Source organism: Caretta caretta, chromosome 21 (genome assembly GCF_965140235.1).
Source record: "Caretta caretta isolate rCarCar2 chromosome 21, rCarCar1.hap1, whole genome shotgun sequence".
NCBI lineage: Eukaryota > Metazoa > Chordata > Testudines > Cheloniidae > Caretta > Caretta caretta.
In genome coordinates this window covers 5,349,129-5,370,085 of record NC_134226.1, presented here as the reverse complement: position 1 = coordinate 5,370,085, position 20,957 = coordinate 5,349,129, and the positions used below count along the sequence as shown (strand labels likewise).

The window sequence follows — 20,957 nt, the reverse complement described above, 5'->3', positions numbered from 1 at the left end:
ACTTTGTAAAATCGCTCTCTAGTTGTCTTGTCGCCTTTGAGGTCTTTCCCTGCATGGCGTGGCTTTGTTCAGCATATTCAGATAAGTGGGTTGCTTCTGTATCGTCTTGTAAATCTCCTTTTTTTTTTTTTTTTTTTTTTTTTTGCGGAACCTACTCTGAACACAACCCCAAATGGCCCTAAAGAAAGCCCAGGTAAACCTGGTGACGATAAAGGGAGCGAAAAAACCACTGTGCTCAGATACCTAGAATCCTCAAGGTGGATGGTGGAGGCGTTGGTTTACACATTGAACTGGAGCATTCTGCACACTTACTTCAGTTTGCGCTTCATAATATATAACAAAATACAGTTGTGCTCACCTGAATGCCCCTTATGCCCAGGTGTGAATTATAAGACTGAGGCTGGAATTAAATTCCTATACCTAGGTAGTAGTCTTGTCTCCCACCCAGAACTACCTCTTCCTTAATTCCTTTTTCCCCCACTCGTCTGTATGATAATACCCACCTGCTGATGGCCACTCACTCAATATATCTCTCTAAAATGCCAGCTGTATGAAACTGTCAGTCTGAATTCTGCACAATAATGGCACAGGCAGCTACAGGCTTAACTGGTAGTCAAGTGTCAATGATGAGAATTCAAAAATTCTCAGTGATGAATACAGATCCGATGAGATGTCTACTCAGTTCACTTTTTGTTCCGTAAGTAACGGTTAGGCTTGAGTTGACTGATCCTCTGGTAATGACAGCAGGAGTATCAAAATAAAAATACCACTCTTCTCCTGTTTCTGCTCTGCTCCCAAATAAGTACAGGTTGGCAAAGAACCTGGTGTCACTAATCCTGTGGTTACGTGTAGAGGCCTGTTTTGTGGTAGCTGATCCAAACACCGCACCTCTAGTGACTTTTGCTATAGGTAAAAATTTGGCTGACCAGTGCAGAATTTGTGTGCAGTGTTTTGTTGTAGCCATGTTGGTGCCAGGATATTAGAGAGACAAGGTGGGTGAGGTAATATCTTTCATTGGACCAACTTCTGTTGGTGAGGAGAGTCAAGCTTTCAAGCTTCCCCAGAGCTGTTCTTCAGGTCAGTGCAGAATTTGGCAGCTGAGATCCTGAAAGTGTCTGGAGGGGAGGGCCCTCTGGTCTCAGAAGGATGCATAAGAATTCTGCAAATGAGAGCATTCATTCATAATAGAGGAAATCTTTATAGAGGTTTTGCCCTGTCAATTCTCAGGTCTGTCGTCATGTCTCTATTACAATGTACAAGTAATAGGCAGCTTTTCCAGGTATCCTTTCTTCTTTCAATATTGGATTATCTAGGGGTCAGATCCTGGTTTCCAGTATGCCTTATAAATTCTGTAATTTGCATGATGGTATTAATTTGAGTCTATTTGTTTAATTTAGCGTGTGGTTTAAGGTACTAAATGTTGCACCAATAGGAATCAATGGATTCCTATAGTTATTTGGCATTCATGTAATGTGTCACTTCAGCTCACCTTGCACTTTTTTTCTTTCTAGGGCTGAACACTGGTACCGTGATTGCTATTGGTAAGTAATCTAAAATTTTAAAAAATAATTCAATGCATAGACTTTACATGGTAAGATATGGTAATAGCATAAAGTATTTATGTTCCACTTCATTTCAAGCAATTTTTTCCCCGCTGCTTCACTACGTGAGGCATCTACTCCGGGTGAGAGAGTTTTTCTGTTACTGTATTATGTTCTGTCGAGTGGTGCCATGTAAAAGCTCATGAGGCAGATGCTTGACTTATTAATGTTCTTTTAACATAGGATGTTTAATGTAGGACTTTTGTGTGTAATACTAGAAAGAGTTGCCCTTAAATATCCATCTTACCCTCAGCCCATCTCCTCGGCAGCCTGAGGGTGTGGGTGGGGGAACACGGCAGAGGCTCACTGCATGTAGTCACTTTTGCACAACTTAGTAAGTTCAGCTGTTAGATTAAATTTTCAGTATATTACTTTAAAATAGGTTTCTCAGCTTCTACAAATCACTCCCTTTACACAACCAAGGACAATGAAAGCTCCATTTTTAAACTGTAGATCCATGTAAAAAGGAAAAATCGGGGCGCGTTCAGCTTGGCCAGTGGGAGGGAAGGGGGTGGGGATGAATGGTGGTTTGAAACGTAGTGTGTGTGTCTACGCTGGAGCTGTAACTTTGAGCTCGGGTGCAGACATATCTGCGTTAGCGCTGATTGAGCTGGAGTGCTGAAAACACAAGCGTGGCTGCAGTGGCACTGTACTTGGATGGCTGTCTTGCCCCTCGTGCCGCCACAGCTATGCTTCTGTTTTCAGCATGCTAGCACGGAGCTATGTCTGCCCGAGCTGGAGACTCCAGCTCCAGCATGGACACGGCCTTAGTGTTTCTGTCCCAATCCCCCAACCCAAAGTGTCTTCTCTCTTTTGATTTTCTTCTCCCATTAACAAAATAGGAATACTTGAGTTACCCTCAAACTAGGTGTGCGACCCAGAGCCTTTTCCCTTGGACCCCAAGAGATTCAAGCCCAGAATGTCTTCAGAAATGCCTGCAACTCTTTCAGGCTTGTAAAATGTGAATATGGCAAACTAAAAACGTAATCCTATTGATCTGCTGTTCAAGTTCTGCTCGCTACAGCGTTCACAGTGAAGATTTTGTCTTGCTGCTAATTAATACTGTGTAAAAGCTTTTAAAAATGGCTTTAAAATGAAAAACTACCATTTAAAATCAAGTTCCCTTGGGCGCCATGGTTTCTGAAGTGCGTTTTGATTTGCACCAAGATCTAGTTTGTCTAAATTTCTTTGTGTTTAGCCCTGACTTTGCAAGAGACATCTTAGATGCTGTGAAGCCTGCTTTTTACTGTTTTACAATTTTTAGAAATGGAAGTATTGCTTGTTACCTGTGTAGGCAGAGACTCAACTCTACCCATCCACATCATACACATTCTTAGCTTACAGGATATTTCAACAAAGCACCTGCCTAATATCTTTTGTAGGGTAAATGAGAATTCTGATGCTGAGGCTTATTTTGTCCTTAATCTGTAAGCAAAGGCCAATGATCATAAGCCTTTAACAACACATGGTGTCCCATGTCGTGTCTAAGCTAATGAGATGTGCAGCATCCTACAACTGTTAACTTAGAACTGTCTCCAGCTACACAGGTAACTGACTTGAGAGATCCTTTCTGCTTGCTATCACTTTTATCTCTGTTGGAGGAAAAGATACTCGCATTTAAAATGGGCTATTACTGCCAGAGTAAAAGAAATCCAGTATCAAGAAGACTTGCAAGTAACATGTTGCTATGTAGTCTCTCTGACTATGAAAAATAAGGACTTGCTAGGATTTAACTGGGAACAGTTTTGAAAGAGAACTATCCTAAATGAGGTAACTCGTTGTCCTATAAATTTTAACCAGAGTTGTCTATTAAATAGGAAAAGACACACATATTAGAGAAAAAAGAAAAGGAGTACTTGTGGCACCTTAGAGACTAACCAATTTATTTGAGCATGAGCTTTCGTGAGCCATAGCTCACTTCATCAGATGTTTACCGTGGAAACTGCAGCAGCATGCAGTTGATAGATTTCCACTCCATATGGCTAAATGCAGTGCCTTGCATAATGACAGGTTTCAGAGGAACAGCCGTGTTAGTCTGTATTCGCAAAAAGAAAAGGAGTACTTGTGGCACCTTAGAGACTAACCAATTTATTTGTCATTATGCAAGGCACTGCATTTAGCCGTATGGAGTGGAAATCTATCAACTGCATGCTGCTGCAGTTTCCACGGTAAACATCTGATGAAGTGAGCTGTGGCTCACGAAAGCTCATGCTCAAATAAATTGGTTAGTCTCTAAGGTGCCACAAGTACTCCTTTTCTTTTTGCGAATACAGACTAACACGGCTGTTCCTCTGAAACATATTAGAGAAGAAAATTGTCTATTGTTTTTGTGTTAACTTAATCCCAGAGACCGTTTGCTGTCTGAAAATGTAAAGCCATAGGTTTTTCCAGTGGTTTAACTTCAGTTTTTAGGAAACAATTTTAAAAGCTTTATACCTGTCTTTAATTAAATTGCATATTGACCAATCATTTGCCAAAACTATTAATAACTCTTTTCAGTGTTTTCTAGGAGAGCAATATGCTTAAATAAATCTGAGACTTCATTCAGTAAAGGGGTTCTAGCACGTACACTAATTATAAATGAACCCTATAGACCCAATCATGTGAACCTGAGGCTTGACAGACCTGTTTGCTGCAATCCCCTGGGGATGTTTGATTGGCAGAAATATGAATATTAATATTGATAAGAGGCATGAGTTAAAACTGTGCCTCCTTTCCAAGGGGCACAGCTGGGTATCTTGCATATAGGTTTTTACCTTGTGTGGGATTTCTTTCACAATTGAGTTTTAATAGAAAATTGTACATAAAATTTTAGAAAAGATTTTTGGATTTGAACATTCTCTTAGAGTTTGCAACACACTGCAATGCTTCATTGTGCTAGTGCTTAGAAAGTAAAAAGAAAAAAAAAATCCCTATGTGCATTGAAAGAAATGCAAAAGTAAATAGCATTAACTAGTTTTTTTTTAAAAAATCTTTCTTTTTTTAATGATATGGAAATAACGTGTAAGGATTTTTTTTTAAACCGCTTAACCTCACGAATATAGAATTATAGAAGGGGGTGTGTGGCTGGGGGGAGTCTGTCGAATCATCCTGTCCCTGCAAAGGCAGGATTGTTCTCTGCAGTACTTTTCTCTACCATTTTAGTCCATGCTAGTTTTAAAAGTTCCAGGTAATAGGGCTTTCACTACTTCCCCCTGCCCTTCCGTCCCACCCTCCCAAAAAAATCCATTGCCGTCAAAAATTTTCCTAATATTCAGCATCAGTTTTCTTCGGAGTTCTAATGATACAAAAAGCCTCCTTTTAAGGAAGCAAAAGCAACTTTGATTTTTACTCTTGAATTCTGGAGTCATATTTTATGGAATTAGTTTCTCTCCTTTCCTGCTCTTGAGCCCATATGATGCAAAACAGCGCTTCAGTGATCTACAGGAATGTGGAAAAAAACCTTGCTTGGGTCCAGAAAGGTGTTTTAATAGAAAATATTTACTTCAGTGTGAAAAGATGGTGCGGTTCTGATGAACCGTTATCTGCAAGAACATAATATAACTATGCAACATATCAAATTGAGACTATAAATTACTTTCTTAGGTTACCTTTGTTCTGTGGCCTGAACAGATATGTTGAATGTGACACTTATGTGAATATCCGCTAAATTCTCCATTTCTATGGAATCATTCTGTCAACCACAGCAGTTATGAATGCATTGTGTACCTTATGTCCTTGTGATGTAACTTGTCATTAACAGCTCTGTCTTAACACATTTAAACGTTACTTCAGTATATTACCATTTTGATGATATAAGAACAAATATTTTCTCCAGAAGAATATTAATGCTACAAAGCCCATGTTGGACTTTCATTTCTGGTGTAAGGTTGCAATTCTATCCTTAAATCCGAGACTTCATTCAGTAGAGGAGTAGCAGCATACAGACTTTACGTTTCAACTTTTAGCTGATACAGTTTTGTGTGCGGAGCTCTCCAGCAGGCTGGAGATGTTAAACAGATCTCTGCTGAAGAAGAGCTCAGGTGGTGTGGGTGTGTTTCGTAGTGGGTTCACTGTGAAACCGTGGGCCCTGACAGTGTACGAAAGTACTGTTGACTCTTCAGGAGTACTCTACGTGGTATTCTTGGGGTGTACAGTTGAATGAGATTCTTGTACAATGTGAGTGGTCAGTGGAAGAAACAAATATGTCCTAAAAGAGTGTTATGTTATAGATGACCCCCTTGCCTTTCCAGTGCTCTAAACAGCTGAGCGTTACGGGGAGGGAGCATAGATAGTCCAGTTCTCCTGTATTTAGGATATGTAATAACTAGCTTACCACTGTTTGCCAACTTTGATTACAGATTAATCCTCCTCATGAATTTTTTTCTACCTCTCTTCTGTTTTGGACATGGCCTCTGAGAAGAAACAGCATGAACTGTGCTTTAATTGGAAATGAATTTATAATTGTGTTAATGTAACTCTAAAATTAACTAAACAAATCTTTCAGACAGAATGTAAAATGAAAACTCTCATTATCCTAAACATGGGGAGTGAAATCAAGATATTATGCATTTTTACTTTTGGTTATAACTTTCTTTCTTTTGGTTTTTCAGGAAAGATGCGTGTCATTCTTGCCGTGCTGATTACTAACTTGTTCATCAGACAGTGAATGTGATATTGGAAGAAAATGGAAAAATTGAAGCAATCGTCATATGCTTGTACTAAACTTTTCTCGTGATCCCAGATTCCTCTCATTACAGTTGTGTTCAGGGTTGTGGATTTTGCTGTTGCGAGCGAGAGCCTGTTGAGATTTCTATTTGGAGGTTTCTATTTTGAAGTATGTATTATCCCTTTTAAAGTACAGATTTAATGATGCCAAAGATACTCCTTGAACTGCTGTCGGCTTTTGTTTAATTCAAATTTATCCTCAGTTTCAAAATCAAATCTCCAGAATAATCAGTGTTCCTTTTGCTCTCATGTCCAGGAAACTCCAAAAACAACAATAACAGACAGCCCCAAACTACTCTTACCCCAAGGCTTATATTTAGTGTGTCCTCAGTGTAGCATCCCAGGGTGAAGTGCATGGACGTGTGCAAGACTCAGTGTGGATTCTGAACACCTATCAAATTTTTTAAACCCGTATTGAGAGGCAAAATAAATTACCTCTGTTTCCTTATGAACGCTTTCTGATAAGTAAGCAGTAAAATGGTTATACTTGTGATCAGATTCTTCTGATTCCGTGCCTAAAGGAAATGTCTTTATTTTTCTATTTCAGTAGTTGAAAATAAGTTGTTGGTAGCATTTAAAGCAAGCTTGTTACGTTCAGGAAATAATTCTCTGCTGTGAGAAGGTGTTCATAGCCAAATGCTGTTTGTCACTGTCACTGAAAACATAAATTATTTGTAGTTATGCAAGTTGTACAGAATTTTACTTGGCAATCTGAAAATTTATTAAATGAACAAACTGGAATTTCTGTGTTGTACTTAAGTCTTTTTTTTTTCTCTGAATAAAAGTCTGTACAAAGACTATAGCATCCTGACTCTCTCGATAGCGATGTAAAAATGTGGTTGACATCTACCCCTCGACTGTGATCTGGACACTAAGTGCTTTCAAGAGCAGATGAAACTAGTACTTCTTTTTGCACCCCACCCCCCCAAAAAATCCATGATTTCCTAGGGCATGGGTCTTTCTAGCAAGGGGTAGCACTTTGTCAGCCTTGTAACAATGCACTGCCAGGAAACTACAAGGTACTATCCAAACTGAATAAGAGTGTGATAGTATTACCCACACACCTCCTGGGTGTGGTGTTGTGTCCCATCTAGTGGCACAGAGACGGCTTAGCCCTGGTCTACACTAGGACTTTAGGTCGAATTTAGCAGCGTTAAATCGATGTAAACCTGCACCCGTCCACACAATGAAGCCCTTTATTTCGACTTAAAGGGCTCTTAAAATCGATTTCCTTACTCCACCCCTGACAAGTGGATTAGCGCTTAAATCGATGTTGCCGGCTCGAATTTGGGGTACTGTGGACACAATTCGATGGTATTGGCCTCCGGGAGCTATCCCAGAGTGCTCCATTATGACCGCTCTGGACAGCACTCTCAACTCAGATGCACTGGCCAGGTAGACAGGAAAAGAACTGCAAACTTTTGAATCTCATTTCCTGTTTGGCCAGCGTGGCAAGCTGCAGGTGACCATGCAGAGCTCATCAGCACAGGTGACCATGATGGAGTCCCAGAATCGCAAAAGAGCTCCAGCATGGACCGAACGGGAGGTATGGGATCTGATCGCTGTTTGGGGAGAGGAATCCGTGCTATCAGAACTCCGTTCCAGTTTTCGAAATGCCAAAACCTTTGTGAAAATCTCCCAGGGCATGAAGGACAGAGGCCATAACAGGGACCCGAAGCAGTGCCGCGTGAAACTGAAGGAGCTGAGGCAAGCCTACCAGAAAACCAGAGAGGCGAACAGCCGCTCTGGGTCAGAGCCCCAAACATGCCGCTTCTATGATGAGCTGCATGCCATTTTAGGGGGTTCAGCCACCACTACCCCAGCCGTGTTGTTTGACTCCTTCAATGGAGATAGGTAGATGAGGCTTTCTTCCGGCAGCTCACGGAAGCTACTGGATCGCATGCCCTGATTCTCATGGGTGACTTTAATTTTCCTGATATCTGCTGGGAGAGCAATACAGCGGTGCATAGACAATCCAGGACGTTTTTGGAAAGCGTAGGGGACAATTTCCTGGCGCAAGTGCTAGAGGAGCCAACTAGGGGGGGCGCTTTTCTTGACCTGCTGCTCACAAACCGGGTAGAATTAGTGGGGGAAGCAAAAGTGGATGGGAATCTGGGAGGCAGTGACCATGAGTTGGTTGAGTTCAGGATCCTGACACAGGGAAGAAAGGTAAGCAGCACGATACGGACCCTGGACTTCAGGAAAGCAGACTTCGACTCCCTCAGGGAACGGATGGCCAGGATCCCCTGGGGGACTAACTTGAAGGGGAAAGGAGTCCAGGAGAGCTGGCTGTATTTCAAGGAATCCCTGTTGAGGTTACAGGGACAAACCATCCCGATGAGTCGAAAGAATAGTAAATATGGCAGGCGACCAGCTTGGCTTAATGGTGAAATCTTAGCGGATCTTAAACATAAAAAAGAAGCTTACAAGAAGTGGAAGGTTGGACATATGACCAGGGAAGAGTATAAAAATATTGCTCGGGCATGTAGGAATGTTATCAGGAGGGCCAAATCGCACCTGGAGCTGCAGCTAGCCAGAGATGTCAAGAGTAACAAGAAGGGTTTCTTCAGATATGTTGGCAACAAGAAGAAAGCCAAGGAATGTGTGGGCCCCTTACTGAATGAGGGAGGCAAACTAGTGACAGAGGATGTGGAAAAAGCTAATGTACTCAATGCTTTTTTTGCCTCTGTTTTCACTAACAAGGTCAGCTCCCAGACTGCTACGCTGGGCATCACAAAATGGGGAAGAGATGGACAGCCCTCTGTGGAGACAGAGGTGGTTAGGGACTATTTAGAAAAGCTGGACGTGCACAAGTCCATGGGGCCGGACGAGTTGCATCCGAGAGTGCTGAAGGAACTGGCGGCTGTGATTGCAGAGCCATTGGCCATTATCTTTGAAAACTCGTGGCGAACCGGGGAAGTCCCGGATGACTGGAAAAAGGCTAATGTAGTGCCAATCTTTAAAAAAGGGAAGAAGGAGGATCCTGGGAACTACAGGCCAGTGAGCCTCACTTCAGTCCCTGGAAAAATCATGGAGCAGGTCCTCAAAGAATCAATCCTGAAGCACTTGCATGAGAGGAAAGTGATCAGGAACAGCCAGCATGGATTCACCAAGGGAAGGTCATGCCTGACTAATCTAATCGCCTTCTATGATGAGATTACTGGTTCTGTGGATGAAGGGAAAGCAGTGGATGTATTGTTTCTTGACTTTAGCAAAGCTTTTGACACGGTCTCCCACAGTATTCTTGTCAGCAAGTTAAGGAAGTATGGGCTGGATGAATGGACTATAAGGTGGATAGAAAGTTGGCTAGATTGTCGGGCTCAACGGGTAGTTATCAATGGCTCCATGTCTAGTTGGCAGCCGGTATCAAGTGGAGTGCCCCAAGGGTCGGTCCTGGGGCCGGTTTTGTTCAATATCTTCATAAATGATCTGGAGGATGGTGTGGATTGCACTCTCAGCAAATTTGCGGATGATACTAAACTGGGAGGAGTGGTAGATACACTAGAGGGGAGGGATAGGATACAGAAGGACCTAGACAAATTGGAGGATTGGGCCAAAAGAAATCTGATGAGGTTCAATAAGGATAAGTGCAGGGTCCTGCACTTAGGACGGAAGAACCCAATGCACAGCTACAGACTAGGGACCGAATGGCTAGGCAGCAGTTCTGCGGAAAAGGACCTAGGGGTGACAGTGGACGAGAAGCTGGATATGAGTCAGCAGTGTGCCCTTGTTGCCAAGAAGGCCAATGGCATTTTGGGATGTATAAGTAGGGGCATAGCGAGCAGATTGAGGGACGTGATCGTCCCCCTCTATTCGACATTGGTGAGGCCTCATCTGGAGTACTGTGTCCAGTTTTGGGCCCCACACTACAAGAAGGATGTGGATAAATTGGAGAGAGTCCAGCGAAGGGCAACAAAAATGATTAGGGGTCTGGAACACATGAGTTATGAGGAGAGGCTGAGGGAGCTGGGATTGTTTAGCCTGCAGAAGAGAAGAATGAGGGGGGATTTGATAGCTGCTTTCAACTACCTGAAAGGGGGTTCCAAAGAGGATGGCTCTAGACTGTTCTCAATGGTAGCAGATGACAGAACGAGGAGTAATGGTCTCAAGCTGCAGTGGGGGAGGTTTAGATTGGATATTAGGAAAAACTTTCACTAAGAGGGTGGTGAAACACTGGAATGCGTTACCTAGGGAGGTGGTAGAATCTCCTTCCTTAGAGGTTTTTAAGGTCAGGCTTGACAAAGCCCTGGCTGGGATGATTTAACTGGGAATTGGTCCTGCTTCGAGCAGGGGGTTGGACTAGATGACCTTCTGGGGTCCCTTCCAACCCTTATATTCTATGATTCTATGATTCTATGAGATGGAGGCAATACGGAAGCAGGTTTTGGGGACGAAGAAGATGAGGAGGAGGTTGTAGATAGCTCACAGCAAGCAAGCGGAGAAACCGGTTTTCCCGACAGCCAGGAACTGTTTCTCACCCTGGACCTGGAGCCAGTACCCCCCGAACCCACCCAAGGCTGCCTCCTGGACCCAGCAGGCGGAGAAGGGACCTCTGGTGAGTGTACCTTTTAAAATACTATACATGGTTTAAAAGCAAGCATGTGAAAGGATTACTTTGCCCTGGCATTTGCGGTTCTCCTAGATGTAGTCCTAAAGCCTTTGCAAAAGGTTTCTGGGGAGGGCAGCCTTATTGCGTCCTTCATGGTAGGACACTTTACCACTCCAGGCCAGTAACACGTACTCGGGAAACATTGTAGAACACAGCATTGCAGTGTATGTTTGCTGGCATTCAAACAACATCCGTTCTTTATCTCTCTGTGTTATCCTCAGTAGAGTGAGATATAATTCATGGTCACCTGTTTGAAATAGAGTGCTTTTCTTCAGGGGACACTCAGAGGAGCCCATTCCTGCTGGGCTGTTTGCCTGTGGCTAAACAGAAATGTTCCCCGCTGTTAGCCACAGGGAGGGGGAAAGGTTGAGAGGGTAGTCACGCGGTGGGAGGAGGCAAAATGCGACCTTGTAACGAAAGCACATGTGCTATGTATGTAATGTTAACAGCAAGGTTTACCCTGAAAGACTGTAGCCACTGTTTTATAAAATGTGTCTTTTTAAATAACGCTGTCCCTTTTTTTTTTTCTCCACCAGCTGCATGTGTTTCAATGATCACAGGATCTTCTCCTTCCCAGAGGCTAGTGAAGCTTAGAAAGAAAATAAAACGCACTCGTGATGAAATGTTCTCCGAGCTCATGCTGTCCTCCCACACTGACCGAGCACAGACGAATGCGTGGAGGCAAATAATGTCAGAGTGCAGGAAAGCACAAAATGACCGGGAGGAGAGGTGGCGGGCTGAAGAGAGTAAGTGGCGGGCTGAAGAGAGGGCTGAAGCTCAAATGTGGCGGCAGCGTGATGAGAGGAGGCAGGATTCAATGCTGAGGCTGCTGCAGGACCAAACCAGTATGCTCCAGTGTATGGTTGAGCTGCAGCAAAGGCAGCTGGAGCACAGACTGCCACTGCTGCCCCTCTGTAACCAACCGCCCTCCTCCCCAAGTTCCATAGCCTCCACACCCAGACGCCCAAGAAGGCGGTGGGGGGGCCTCCGGCCAACCAGCCACTCCACCACAGAGGATTGCCCAAAAAAAAGAAGGCTGTCATTCAATAAATTTTAAAGTTGTAAACTTTTAAAGTGCTGTGCTTAAAGTGCTGTGTGGCATTTTCCTTCCCTCCTCCACCACCCCTCCTGGGCTACCTTGGTAGTCATCCCCCTATTTGTGTGATGAATGAATAAAGAATGCATGAATGTGAAGCAACAATGACTTTATTGCCTCTGCAAGCGGTGATTGAAGGGAGGAGGGGCGGGTGGTTAGCTTACAGGGAAGTAGAGTGAACCAAGGGGCGGGGGGTTTCATCAAGGAGAAACAAACAGAACTTTCACACCGTAGCCTGGCCAGTCATGAAACTGGTTTTCAAAGCTTCTCTGATGCGTATCGCGCCCTCCTGTGCTCTTCTAACCGCCCTGGTGTCTGGCTGCGCGTAACCAGGAGCCAGGCGATTTGCCTCAACCTCCCACCCCGCCATAAACAACCTCCCACCCCGCCATAAACTGACTTACAGCGTTAGTGTAGACCAGCTCCCAGTGTACACAAGGCCACCAATGGCGGTAGCATTGGGAAGCTTAGTGTAGATGGGCCAGTGGGTGCTTTTGGCATTTTAAACACAATTAATGGTGTTTTCAAAAGAGCCCAAGTGAGTTAAGGAGGAAAAGTCCAATTGAAAGTTGTTGTGAGCTGACTTAAGATGAAGGGGGGAGTTGATGTGAGTCACATTAGCTGTCTGTCTCTGTTCCGTAGCATAGTGATTCTGCTCATAACTTTCCATACACTGAGGTTATGAAATGGAAATAGTTGAAAAACCACTTTAAGGTGGAGTTGAGGTCTCTCAACTGCAGGAAAATAGTAAACATTTTGTTTTTTTGTTTTTGTTTTTGTTTTTTTTCCATAAAATGTAGAAATGCACCAAATTTGGTAAAGGTTAGTGAGGAACTGGGATGGTGAAGTGAAATACTACTAGTTCAGTCTGGCAGTGAGGTGTGCTTAGACTAAAATTTCTGCAGGCAGTAGGTACTGTGTGGGGCTCATTATCTCTTACCTTGCTGGTCACCCTGTGCTGCAGCTGTGTGTGCGTGTTTAAACACATAAATGTAGTAGTTTTTTCACAACTGGTAAAGCTTTCACTTGCTTTTTAGCATAACAATGTCGCCGTCTTTCCATGACTCTGGGTGTATCGGTTGGTTCTCGACATGGCTATCCTCCAGCAGTCCCTCGGTTGCCATGTCCTCGTATTCACTCTTCTTCCATTCCTACCTATAAAAAACAAAAATATTTAACCATAAATAGTTATAAAACATGTTGTAATTTTTCATCAATTTGTTATCAAAATGGCCTTACCTCCACCGTCGAGTCTGCTTCCTCCAAAGCCAGCAACACATTTTTTCGCACGCGATCTTTTTTGTCTTTTACAACTGGCCGTGACTCCATAAAGTCTTCTTCCTGTTTCTTCAGTTCAATTTCAGGATGAAAGGCAGGGTTCGGCAACAGGTCTGCCTCTTTCGCAAAATAAGTGTAAATGGGTCGTCTTTTCTGAACGTGAGCTGGTGCACCCACGGGCAATTCCAGCTTCTTGGCATCTGGAGGCGTCTTGTAGAAGGACATGACCATTGTCTCGGCTACCGGTTTTAAAACTGCCGTTCGTAAAAATACCGGTTTTGTACACATGGTCAAATGCTCGTTGGCTAGAGGTTTTTTCAAATAATACACTTCACGATCGTCCTTTTTTGAAAGGCTCTTCTTTTAGAATCTTGGTATGAAAGGATTGGTTCAAAAAGTGCATTCTGTGACATAGCTGTAAAGCAGCTACGGATGGGTCTACCGAAAGACAGGGCTAGCTCCCAAGGGTCACCTCCAAGAACAGCTATCATTTCACTACCGACAGTTGCTGGAGTAGGACGTTTCGCTCTGCATGTGTTCAGTAACACAGCCTCTCTTATTGCTTTATTTTTTTTCTAAAACCTTTTTTCTTTGCCCTGTGCTTATTTTTTCCTTTTTTTCCTCTAAACCTAACGAAAGCTTCCTTTTTTAATCTTTACGCTTTCTCACTCTCTTCTTTCAACCTTTTTTTCCTCTAAACAATCCACCAAATGTATCCAAGCACAAGCATGCAACATTCCTCCTATTCAAATGTAAAAAATAAAAATTCAAAATGGCTGACGGTGCCAAACCGTGACACCAATGGGACTGGAGGGCAGGACATAAGTCCTAAATGGGGTGTGGAAACCTATCAAGCTGTATGCTATGGTTATAGAACACCGATGGGACTTCCTTGCATAGTCTTTGACACTCATATTCTGGCCTTCATGGGACATAAGCATGTGACTAATTGCAAGAAGTCGTTGGGCCATTAGCATGTGCAGTAGTGTTCTGCAGAGTCAGCTGCTTCATAAACAGAAGGCAATTTTTGTGCCTTCCCTGAATCAAGAGAGAAGTTCTTTCAGTTAGTCATGATAACAAGTTCTAACTTCGCATGGATACGGTTGTTCTGTTTTGAACTCCATGAAGCAATGTTGAATTTCTGATACTGTTCATCCTTTTGTAGAAATAAGCTTCCATTAGTGGATAAAGCATCATAAATAATTTTCTGGATATTCTGGTCCTGGGGGGCGAGGAGAATCTCTGTCATCGAGTTTAAATGAGGAAAAGAATTTTTATTTGCCTAAAATCAGGATTCCCGTGGGACAGATAACAGGAAATTGCTTGACAAAATGCATAATTAATCCATGGAACTCGGTGCCATGAGACTTTGAAGTAAAGAGTTTGGTAGAATTCAAAGAAGGATGAGACACTCAAACTCTTGTCCTGCAAACACTTAAAACGGTTTTTAACATCACTCGTGACCTATCCCCTACAAATCAATGGGTCTACCCAGGTAAATATAGTTATGCATGTGAGTGTTTCAGGGTCTGGGCCTTAATTTGGCAATATAAATATATGCACTTTGGATAATTTAGTTGGCTTACTCCTCTTTGGGACATGAGGGGAGCCATTAACTGTGGGGTTAGGAGGAATCTTTCCCTGTCCAGCTGGCCTCCTGTGGGCATAATTATCCATAATGGAGGTTTTACAGGTTTCTCTGTAGCTTCTGTGACTGGCCGTGGTCAGAAAGGAGATAAGACTAGACCAGGGTTTCTCAACCTGTGGGTTGGGACATAAAATAGGGTTGCCAGAAGACTTGTTTCAAAGGGTCACATGGCAGCTCCTGTGGCTCACCTCCCTGCTCTGCGTGCTACAATCTCTGGGATTCCAGCACCACTCAGGTTTGGAGCAGCCGTCATGATGACAGCAGCCTGGGTAGGCAGAGGTGGATTAGAGGTTTGTGGGGCCATGGGCCAGAGCAAGTTGGGGGGGCCCTTCCCACCCCTTCTACCTGCAGTCTCCCTGTTTTCCTCCCCAGGCACTTCAGCTGGGGAGCGGGGTGGGGGCATGGAGACTTGCCCTGCCCCACCCACCCGGCACGCCTGCAAGACCCTGCGTCCGCTCCCCAGCAGGAGCGCTGGGCAGGTGCATGGAGCAGGTCAGGGTGCTGGGGCACGCCTTTTTCTGGGGGGGCCCCAATTGTCCGGGGCCCCTTGGGCAAGGGCCCCATTGGGTCAGTGGTTAATCTGCCACTGTGAGTAGGCCAAATCTGAGCAGCGCTGCAACCCCATGAGCCAGGTCGCAACTTCACTCTCTCAAATTTGGTCCAGTCGAGGGGCGGGGGCCAAACTGTAGTGACGTTTCAAACCTGAAGGTTGCAATGACTGAAGCAGAGAGACCAGCTTAGCTAGCCCCTTGGCACAGGAACCACCACTGTGGGTGAATGCCAGGCAGGGACCAACCCTCCTGGGATGCAGGACCTGACTGAAACCACCCCAGGGCCTCCATGCCCAGACTGTTTACTGGGTCACGACAGGCCATAAACATTTACAAATGGGTCCTCAGCCCAAAAAAGGTTAACCACTGGATTGGATGATTGGCTTGATCTGCCATAGTATTTGCTATGTTAGGGGGAGCAAGTTAGCATATCCCTTTTTCTTTTTCCCATTAAGGTAATCTGAGGTAACACTAATATTCGTCTTGTTTTCTTCTAGGAAGACCATGTAAATCACTAGAACTACAAAATGGCAGGGTTGATTTAACCGATTTCCGGTTTGGTGCAACAGCCAACTTCTCCTGTAGTGAAGGGTGAGTGGCAAGTTGCTTTTTTTTGACTAATTAACAGAACCTAGATTGGTGTAAAACTGCTGGTGAAGTCTGGCAAAATGAGACTCAAAATTCTGCTTCATTTTAAGAACATAAATGAGTGGTGTGCTGTACATCTGTAGCCGTGGGCTGGGCCCTTGTTAAGAGTTACACCTGTGACTTTCAAAGGAGTTGAAGGATGCTACCCACCCGTTTATGGCTGTCCTTCGGTGGGAGCTGGGCACGTAACTCGCTCAGGTGCTTTTGGAAATCCCAGCCTGGACCTTCAAACGGTCATCCCAGCAGCTGCTGGATCATGAGTTCAAAGGGAAAGCCCCACCTGAAGAGTAATGTGGCACTCACTGATCGGTGCGGTCTCTGCCAAGTAACGGGCTGTTGTTGGTCAGTCCTAGTGTCTTGAAGCAGTGCTGGGATTGTGAGGCAGAATATTGCCCATAAAAGGCAGGACCAGGTAGAAGCAGACTTCTTCGGACTCGTGAATAATTATCAGGGTAGTGTCAAGTTCAGTTGTTGCTTTTGTCCATATGGGTTATGTAGCAACCCTTGGGGAATCATAAATGGGTTGTGACCTCATTCCAATAAGCGGGTGTTTTCTGGGTGTTGAGATAACTGAATAGATTGCATTGGATGGGGACCAAAAACACAACCAACCAAGTGCAGGTGTTTTTTCACTGTATCAAAACTTTAGCGGGCTTGACCTGTCAGCAGGGGTTAAGTCTTCTGGGAAGAAGAGTCAGATGTCTCTGGGTGGAAGCTGACCCCCAGTCTGAGGGAGGAGATATGGTGTGGGGGGCGGGAGGTGTAACTCCCTGCTGGTGGTTGGCTCGCCAAACCCCCTGCAAGTTAAATGCTTTTTTGTGTGGATTGGTTGTCAGCCTGGTTTCTGGGTGAAGTGGGTTGATCCACAGTTGAGGGATTTGTGGAGGTAGGGTTTCTTTGCACTAACCTACATGGACTGATGGCCTTGGATTTGTGCAGGCCCATGAGTTCCCTGGGTTTAGGATTAGGTTAGATCTTCGACAGTTAAGATGCTCAGATTTTGAATATGGAAGGGAGATGGGGTCAGGTGGGTGACAGCTCAGGGCAGCTGACTTCTCATCGCTTCTGTCAGGATGGGTTGTCTTTAGGTATGATTTTTATTTTACAAAACGTTGCTGGGGACGAAAGGTAAGGTGAGCTGCTTAAGCTGAGTCATTGACAACTGGGGTAACACAACTGGGCATTCAGAGAAGAGGTATCTAGTACTGCTGCAGATAAATCATAGTAATTCTAAGGTGTAAAATGGTGGCAGCTCGCATTTCAAACACTCTTCTACGTCTTAGAAACATAAGAGGAGGCACAGCCTCCTATCCAGCAAGTCCAAACCCTTTTTCCATGTGACAGCACCGTGAGCAGACCAGTGTCTAAAATAACATGGTTTCCTGGGCATTTATTAAGTTCTATAGTAGGGGTGATTAGAGCCCTCTTCCACCTGTTAGAGATATTTGCACTCCTTACTACTTGTATCTCCAGTTTAGAAGAAGGATCGCTTGTTCCCCTTTGCAGAGAATTAACCAGCATTCCCAAGCATCTGACTAGTGTAGACAAGAAGTGAGAGCACTCTCTTGCTAAGAGTTTATAGCTCTAGATTGACTTTACTTACTCTAGTGTTCCTTGGTCCTGTGGTGTTAGACCTATCCGGTTTTATAGCAGAGATGACCCTGATCAATCCTTTGTCTCCACTTACTGGCATAAAGAAACCATGTTCCATCTTTCTGATCTGTAACCCAGTTCTTTGATTACTTCAGTAACAAACTTTCTTTCTTTCTTTAGTTGCAGATTAATTGGACCGACTTGTGCCCCATGTGCGCTTGTGGGAGATTGCACAATTCAATGGTTTTAAGAACAGTTCACGTCTGGAGATGATGCAGCATAGCTGGTGCTACAGAGGAGTCTGTTCTTACATCTTTTAATCCAAATAAGAGTAAAACTTGAGGATGTATGTTTGGTTGGGGAGAAAATGAAATCCTACTGTGGTTCACCATGGTGTTTGGATGACTCCTATAGAATCAAAGCTTAAAAACAAAGTCCCTTCTAGATTGTTCACCTGGCGCTGTTTAATATTCATAATCCAACAGGCCTTATGGCACCTCTTCGCTGGTGTATCTGTGTAATCCCTGCTGTTTGCGAAGTAAAAGGCATGATGATGACTTCAAGAAGTCTTGACCCTTCCCAAACCTGACTACCCACTTAAAATCTGAGGCTCTTTGGGAATGAATCACAATTAATTTGCTTGTACCTTACTTTGATCTCTTGGCTGCTTTCTGGGCTTGGTCTGTCAATATTCCTCCTGTGTCATCACTGACTAACCAAAGAGCCTTTTATTGCCCTGATAGAAAACTTTGAGGATGTTGGTGCTTAGTCATCATATTCATGTCAGTTACTCATTCTTTGTTTCAATCTGCACTTATTGCCCAGTCTCAGGTGTGAAACCTAAGGGCTCAGTTTTTGCCCCTAGAGTAGGGTGACCAGACAGCAAATGTGAAAAATCGGGACGGGGGTGTGGGGTAATAAGAACCTATATAAGAAGAAGACCCCAACGTCAGGACTGTCCCTATAAAATCAGGATATCTGGTCACCCTACCCTAGAGCCGGAGCCACAAAGCGATGAAGTACCTGAGTGAGGGTGGCTGGAATCATGCAGCAGGACCCAATTCATCTCTCTGCTTTTCAGCCAAACAGTCCATGGATCTGACAGCTCTGATGCATCCCTGCAGGGATTTCCAGTACAGTGTGTCCTTGGGGCATTTCCAGGGGCATGGACATGTGGCTGGACCTGTGCTGCACTACGCTTATTCCCAGCTTCTTGGTCACAAACACAGCCCTGCACAAGGTAGGGTAGCTAGCTTGCAGGCCTTTGGCAGAGACATGGAAAATGAAAGCCTTACACACTGTTCCCATCACAACCTTTTCTTGTTTGCGTCAGTGCTAAGGGTGGCTCTTTAAGTCATCTCCACGCAATGAGCTATGTACGTAACTAGTTTTGCATAGTTTAGAGTACAAGGTTACTATTTGCACAAATGAATCCTAGGGAGTGTTTGAATCTCTGCCTCCCCTTCATGTTTCACAATACTTAAGACAATAGCCATCCCTCAAGCAAGGTTCCTGGAAATGAGTTGTTATACTGAGATTTTTCCCCCCCCCCCTTCAAAACGGTCATTTTTCAGATTGGACCATGACAAACCCCACTGCCTGAAATAAAGCATTCTTCCATGGTAACAGATGCTTTGCAGATCACAACTGTCAAGGCTGAATCCCCATTCTGGCACCTCGAGTGCAGGAGGTGGGGGCCTGCAAGGTTTTTAAAAACTAGTACTTGCCCGTCCAGGCTTGTATTAAACTCCAAGGTTACAACTTTTCTCTGACCTTGGCTTGGTAAATGCTGCCACCAGCCCAAAAAAACCCCGTTGGACCCATCTCCCTCCTGAGCTAGCAATTGTGTCCGCAGGTGCAGTCTGCGGTGACCTTCTCAGCTTTTCTTCCTGTTGGCACTTTTGCCAAATCAAACACTGTGTAGGAGGGCGGCTATTTGTCCATCACTGTCCCCTGCTAAATTAAATCATTCCGTTTCTGAGCATACAGAAAGATGAGGCAAGGCTTTCATTTTCCATGTCTCTGCCAAAGGTCTGCACGCTGCAAAGCTAAAAGCTTTATCAAGAAGAGCTACTCTGAAAATTCATCACCACCCTGGGGCCAGCCAGACTTTAAAATCTCAGCCCCTGCAATTGATTTTTTCAAAAGAATTTGGCTCCTGTTTAGGCACCAAAGCCAAGGGTCAGGTTTCCAAAAGAGCTCAGCATCTCATATATACCACTCCCATGCTGCACTCTTTTGGAAAATGCAGCCTGAAGATATTTGGTTTTGATATTTCAGTTCCTTTGCTGATGAGGGTGGGGCGAGGCCTCCTGCGTGGTGCATTGGTACCTACCCACATGCCTTGTGGCCCACTGAAAATCTGTGTAGCCCCACCCAATGGCTGGCAGCGATGGCTTATCTGAGGCCCTGCTTCCATTCTGTGTATGCGACCTTATTTGGGTCAGGTGCAGTGGCTCCCGTCTGAGCTTGTCTTGATGGATCCCTTGTGAACCTTGACTGTGGTGGGCCCATGGGCGTTGCCTGTGTTGGGGGCTGGTGCAGGAGTAATGCCAATGGGAGAGAGCCTGGGGCAGGAGAGGCCAGAATTAACAGTGACCAAGTACCCAGGGGACGAAAACATGCAAATCAGTGCTGCTGTGTTTTAAATGCACAACGGAGGAGCCGCAAAGAGCCAGCTCACGGTGCAACGTTAGCATGGCCAAGCCCTGAGGCAGTGGGGCTGGGGCAGTTGAACAGAATGTAAGGCAGCCTAGATGACTGGTGCTGGCGGAGAAGGCCTGCCATCCGAAGAGAACACAGCCAAGCACAGGAGGTGTCAGGGACCCTTTCTGAAAGGAGCTACCATAAAGCACATGCTGTTGGCTGCTGTGATCAAAGTGGGCTTTACCCACTTATAGTAGGGTAGGCTGCCTGTTGTTGGCTATGTGTGTGTTGTGCTATCCCAGCTCTGTGCAGCTAGGGGACACAGCAGACCTCGATCGAATTGCCCAATTAAACCACAGCCCCGTTTCAGTAGCAAAGGCACCTAGCCAGGTTTATTGTTGACAAAGCATGGTCCTAGCTCCCCAGATCAATGTCTACAGTTACGCTAGCACATGTATGCCTGTAACAATGGACCGGCTCAGTGAATGGCAGGACTTTAATAGGCAGCAGATTTAAAACAAACAAAAGGAAGCATTTTTTTCACACAATGCACAGTCAACCTGTGGAACTCATTGCCAGA

The 20,957-nt window shown here is 44.6% G+C and overlaps 1 protein-coding gene and 2 long non-coding RNA genes across 3 annotated transcripts in view; all 3 read left to right on the top strand.

The window, feature by feature from the left end:
• The window catches only part of LOC125625230 (complement component receptor 1-like protein), a 31,725-nt gene extending 24,676 nt beyond the window's left edge, over window positions 1–7,049 (top strand). The window contains exons 11-12 of the mRNA XM_075122037.1: window positions 1,512–1,541; window positions 6,194–7,049. Coding sequence (XP_074978138.1) covers window positions 1,512–1,541; window positions 6,194–6,249 — 86 coding nt within the window. The 3' untranslated portion in view covers window positions 6,250–7,049. The remainder of the gene's footprint in view (window positions 1–1,511; window positions 1,542–6,193) is intronic.
• A 3,318-nt stretch (window positions 7,050–10,367) lies between these two features.
• On the top strand, window positions 10,368–11,991 carry LOC142069760 (uncharacterized). The gene is made up of 2 exons (XR_012665716.1): window positions 10,368–10,863; window positions 11,454–11,991. It is a non-coding gene; the product is annotated as an uncharacterized LOC142069760 (long non-coding RNA).
• A 3,648-nt stretch (window positions 11,992–15,639) lies between these two features.
• Window positions 15,640–18,381, top strand: LOC142069758 (uncharacterized). Its single transcript, XR_012665714.1, has 2 exons — window positions 15,640–16,081; window positions 17,912–18,381. It is a non-coding gene; the product is annotated as an uncharacterized LOC142069758 (long non-coding RNA).
• The last annotated feature ends 2,576 nt before the right edge of the window (window positions 18,382–20,957 follow it).